General features: G+C 49.0%; 1 protein-coding gene across 1 annotated transcript in view; it reads right to left on the reverse strand.

Moving 5' to 3' along the window:
- Window positions 1-5,117: 5,117 nt before the first annotated feature.
- The window catches only part of LOC105986950 (double-strand-break repair protein rad21-like protein 1), a 15,659-nt gene continuing 15,115 nt past the window's right edge, over window positions 5,118-5,661 (reverse strand). The window contains 1 exon segment of the mRNA XM_013018078.1: window positions 5,118-5,377. Coding sequence (XP_012873532.1) covers window positions 5,118-5,377 — 260 coding nt within the window.

Genomic DNA, 5,661 nt, shown 5'->3' on the forward strand with positions numbered 1-5,661 from the left:
CAGGAGGCTGAGATCTGAGGATCGCGGTTCAAAGCCAGCCCGGGCAGGAGAGACCGTGAGACTCCTATCTCCAATAAACCACCAGAAAACAGGACGTGGCACTGTAGCTCAAGTGGTAGAGCGCTTGCCTTGAACTGAAGAGCTGAGGGACAGCGCCCAGGCCCAGAGTTCAAGCCCCACGACCGACAAAAAAAAAAATATTGTTCAACGAATAAAACACAATATTTTGGATCGTGGGCCTTGAACTCTGGCCCTGGGCTCTGGCTCTGAGCTCTTAAGGTCTACCACTTGAGCCTCAGCCCCACTTCCGGTTTTCTGGTGGTTTGTTGGCAGTAAGAGTGTCACTGACTTTCCAGCCCGGGCTGGCTTTGAACTGTGATCCTCCCATCTCAGCCTCCTGAGTAGCTAGGGTTACAGGGGTGAGCCTCCAGAGCCCAGCGAAAACTATTTTCTTGTGAAAAGGAGCGAACCATATTTAGAATGAGGGTGCAACTCCCCTCCCCCACCAGGTGCACCTTTCAGCGCCGCTAGCTTAAAGACCCACAGTGTAGGGGGGGGAAGGTGGGTACCGCCCCCCTGCCCCCCTAGCCTGAACACCTGCAGTGGGGAAAAGGCGCGTTCTGCTCCCTTCCCCCACTCGATGCACATGCCCCCTCCACTAGCCTGCACACACGAGGTGGCAGGAAGGAGAGTGGAACTCCCCACCCCCATCCAGTCCACCTCCTCTCCCTTAGCCTGAAGTCCTGCCATGGATGGGAAGGTGGGCACCGCTCCCCTCCCCCACCCATTCCACATCCCCTCTACCCTAGTCTGAAGACCTCCAGTGGGTGGGAAGGTGGGCGCCGCTCTGCTCCCTTCTTCTACCAAGCGCACCTCCCCCATCCCGTAGGCTGAACCCTGGAAGAAGTGTGAGGGAAGGTTGGCGCCTCTCCCTTCCACCAAAGCGTACCCCAACCCCCATCATCCCGCTGCTACCCAGAAGACCTCCAGTGCATGGGAAGGGGGGCAGCAAAGTCCGCACCACCAAACCCGCTACCCCCACCCTCTGCTAGCATGAAGGCCACCAGTGGTGTCTCTGCCACGGGTGGGGGTGCAGGCAGCAAAGTCCCCACCACCAAGCCCCTCCCCGCCCGCGCCAGCCGGTGGTAGCTAGCTAGGTAGCCTGAAGACTTGTGGCGGGTGGGAAGGTGGGTTGCGCTCCCACCCGACCAAGACCCCTTCCCCTTGCACCCATGAGGCCTACATTCCACACCGGATCTCAGGAGGAGTGCTAAGGAAGAGACGCCACTGTAGCCAGCCAAGTCCTCGCCAGGAAGGACAATCTGTGCAGGACGAGATTTTATGACGAGAATAACGTGGGGGGAGTGGTGTGCTGTGGACCCGTAGGGTACCATGGGAAAGGGGGCGGCAGCACGTAAAGGGGGTGGGCACCACAGTGAGGAGGCGATGCACTGTGGGGACGGGGAAAGGCACCACGACCAGGGGGCGGGCATCCATCACGTACAGGGGGTGGGGACCAAGGGGCGGAGGAAGGTCAGCACCAAGAGAGTCGGGCATTGGGTGCACAGGGCGGGCAATGCGTGCAGCGTCAGGCCGCATGGCAGTGGGAACCGCACCATGGGGAGGGGAGAGGGCAGCACAAGGAAGGGGCGGGCATCAGCTGCACAGGGAAATATGGAGTGGGGGAAGGGCCGCACATGGAGTGAGTGAAGCACCATGACAAAGGGAAAGGGTAGCAAGGGGTGGGAAGGGCCCCAGAATGAGGGGGTGAGGCGTCTTGGGGAAAGACAGCACCCGGAAAGGGGCAGAGTAGCACGGGGAATGGGTAGAGCACCATGGGGAAGGGGAAGGGCAGCATTTGGAAGGGGCGGGGCATCCTGGGGATTGGGAAGGGAAGCAGGAAGAGGGGGCGAACATGATGTCGATGGGTGGGGGCACAGCGGGGTGGGGAAATGGGAGCACGGGGAAGGGGTCAGGCAACCCAAGGGACAGTAAGGCATCAGGAGGCAGGGCCGTGGGCACCCGGGTTCTTCTGTAAAGCTGGAGAGCCATACTTATCCTCTCGAAACAGACCAGGATCCATCTACTGAAGCAAAGCAGGGACACGGCACTGCCTTACAAACTCACCATCCTTGCCACATTTCCTAGCATCCTTGTGACATAGTATTCTCACTTCCCTGTAATTAGATAGAGGTCCCAGGAGAAAGTATTAATTTCCTTGAGCCTCAGGTTATCTCACTGGTGAAATGAAAATGACGCTAATAAAAATGCTGGAAGCAGGGTGCCTATGGTTCTTACCTACTCAGGAGGCTGAGATCTGAGGTTCACAGTATAAAGCCAGCCAGGGCAACAAAGGCTGTTAGAATGGTAACTAGAGTTAATCACCAAAAAGGCAAAAGTAAAGCTGTTGCTTTAGTGGTAGATTGCCAGGCCTGATAATTAAAGCTCAAGCACCAGGCACCCAGGCCCTATGTTCAAGCCCCAGGACCAACAGCAAACAAAGTGCCTCTACCTTCAATCATTGTAAGAAAAGAGATGATAGTTACCAAGAACCTATATTAGGTTCTTCATGAAAATTGTGTATTAGCATTCTTCAATATGGCATCCACATCCTTTTGCCCTTTGGGGTTAGTAATTGCTTTCCAGCCTGCAATACCAAAGTTTTCAATACATAAGGCAATTTATACCAGCTAACAACAATCATAAAAGAGAACAAGGATTGAAATCTAGTTAATTCCTTGAGCTTGTTAAGGATCAAACACAAACCCTTCTGTATGATAAGCAAGAACTTTACAACTGAGATACAACCCTAAATCCAAAATTACGCATTTTTTGGTGAGTCTGAGGCAGGCACTTAACACAGAGTGCCTGTTTTGCAGGTCCAAATGTAAAAATGCCCCTGTGAAGCCAGGTACATGCTGGTGGATTATGTCTATAATCCTAGCTACTCAGGAGGCTGAGATCAGAGGGTTATGGTTCAAAGCCAGACTGGTCAAGAAAGTCCATGATAGTCCTATCTCTAATTAACTAGTAAATCCAGAAGTGCCCCTGTGGCTCAAGTGGTAGACAGCAAGGTTTCAGCAAAATAAGCTAAGGGACAGCAAAACTGAGCCCTGAGGTCAAAACTAAGAAACAGAACACACACACACACACACACACACACACACACACACACACATGTGTCCAAAAAATCAAAGTAAGCCTGTGTCTGGTAATGCACACCTGTAATCCTAGCTACTCAGGAGGCTGAAATCTGAGAATTGTGGTTCAAAGCCACACCAGGAACAAAAGCCTTTGAGACTCTTACCTTGACTAAATTAACAAAAGTTCTAGAAGTGAAGCTGTGGCTCAGGTGGTAGAGCACTAACCTTGAGGTAAAACAGGATGCAGGCCTTGAGTTCAAGCCCCAGGACCAGTAAAAACAATGCAAAGGAAAGAAGAACAAGAGAAAGAAGAGGAAAGAAAAAAGAGAAGAAAAATATCACAATGGTACCTAGAGATACTCAAGGCAGTTTCTAGCCTCCTTTCACTGATTAAAACCAAGTGTCTCCCAAAAGCCCATGACTCTAGCTCTATCAACACAGCTTCTGGGAGCTCATAGCACATTGTGTGCCTCTGACAGGCTTTGGGAACATCAGCCTTGATATCAGCACCATATGCAGAAATGGTGAGTACACAGCTCAGTGTTACACAGGCCAGTGGCATGGGTCTTCAACTGGGGACCAACATCCCAGTCGCTGCTTCACAGAGTAGTAAACTTGTTCTGCTGGAAGAAGCCTAAGAGGAAGCACATAAGCATTCTGGAGGCTCCTGTGCTGGGAAAGCTTGCTATGCAGCCACAGAGAGGCTAAAGACTCTAGGGCATATGAATTTGAATGGTATTCCCATAACAATTTACACCCATATCCTCCTAACACAAGAACACACACACACACACACACACACACACACACACACATTGTGGATATGCCTCTTTATTGCTATTATGAGTAGAGAGGATAAAACGGTTGTAGTGTCAGCATGTAGGCCAAGTGTAGAAGGCACTAGAAGAACCCATCTGCCTCTGATTCCTGGAGAAGATGGTACTCTAGGGCTCTTCCAGCCACATGGGGAAGATCATGCCTCAGTTGTCACTGTCACTACTCTTCTCACAGCTTCTGGTCATTCTTGTCACAGTTTTCCTATGTTTGACTCTCCTATTCCGAAACCAAATCTGCAAGTAGAGTGAAGAATCATAGGTTTACTATAATGAGCAGTGAGTACAATAAAGGAGAAAGCCTATCATGCAACTTTATCAGGCCCTGAGAGTTGAACTTGCTCAAGGTAACTCTTCTGTCAATGCTTTAATCTCTTGCTGGGGAACAACGGTAGCTCAGTGCTGGGACCCATGGCTAGTATATGTAGAGCCAAAGGGTAAATCCCCAACACCATAAACAACAGCAAAGACTCTGTAAAGATCAACACACCCCTTTCTTCAGGTCACACAAAGTGAGCACCCACTTTGTGCCAAGTGCGGGAACAGGCTTACATTGGGTGAGGGAAGTGAATAAATTCGCTGATAAATTTACATAAGCTGTAGTCTGACATAACATTTTGAAATATATTGAGATTTCAAAGCACAGCTGTAGAATCATCTATGAAGTACAAACTGTCACTGGACCAAAAGTTACTCATTTATATTTAAAGTATATTTAAAAAATCGTAACTTATGTTTTGTAATCCAAAGTTCACCCACTCTCTTCATCAGTTTACAATTTGAATGTCAGTGCTTTCCACATGCAGTTTCATTGCCAACTTTCAGATTTTGAGACTTATTTGAAGGAATCCACGCAAAGTATTCCTAACTTCTGTATGTTTCTGAAGGAGAGATTCTGACCACTGTCCACCAAAGAGCAAGAATTATTTCTGTGCAGGTAATAGCAGTGATGGAAAAATACTAAACTGTCAAAAAGTCACTTACTCATGTTTAAAATAACAGTACTGGTGCTGCTCTCTGTCACAAAAAGAACATGTCAAGTTAAATAATTTTTATTTACTTTTATATAGGAATATATGGCACATTTACTGTTGGTTATTTATGCATGCGATTTTATTCCATCATTTCATTTGAGAAAAGTCTAAAACTCCCACAAATACCAGTGATGACAGTGGTTCCTGTTGGTCCTCCAGCTCTTGGCTTCAGCGGCAGGAAGAAACCAAGCAGTGCTAGGTTCTAGTGGAGGTGGTGTGGCAGCAATATGGTCAAAATCAGTTTCACATGTGGAACTCTCCACTGCCATGCGTTCTTCCCAGGACCACGATGAGCCAGAGGGTGAGAGGCTGAGGAGCAGCAGCTGGCAGCCTGAACTAACTCCCACAGCTAGGGCAAACCAGCTCCCTTTTGGGGGGACATCACACTATGACACACTCCTCTTTTGGCAGTATCCCACCTGCCCCTGCTGCCATCGTCCTCTTCCACTCTAAATTTTGGGATTTGTCCTTTGTCATTTGGCCTTTCTATTGGGAAATCACATGCGCTCCACTTAGAAAAGAATGAGAGGATTTGCCATTGTTCTTGTGTTTTTCCGGCTTACTCTGCCCATTTGAGATGAAAATAGCACCAGTTTTGTGCTAGAACACTATCTTAAGGCAACCATCAATCAAAGTTTGCTTTTGTACAGT

Source organism: Dipodomys ordii, unplaced genomic scaffold, assembly GCF_000151885.1.
Source record: "Dipodomys ordii isolate 6190 unplaced genomic scaffold, Dord_2.0 Scaffold38, whole genome shotgun sequence".
Classification (NCBI taxonomy): domain Eukaryota; kingdom Metazoa; phylum Chordata; class Mammalia; order Rodentia; family Heteromyidae; genus Dipodomys; species Dipodomys ordii.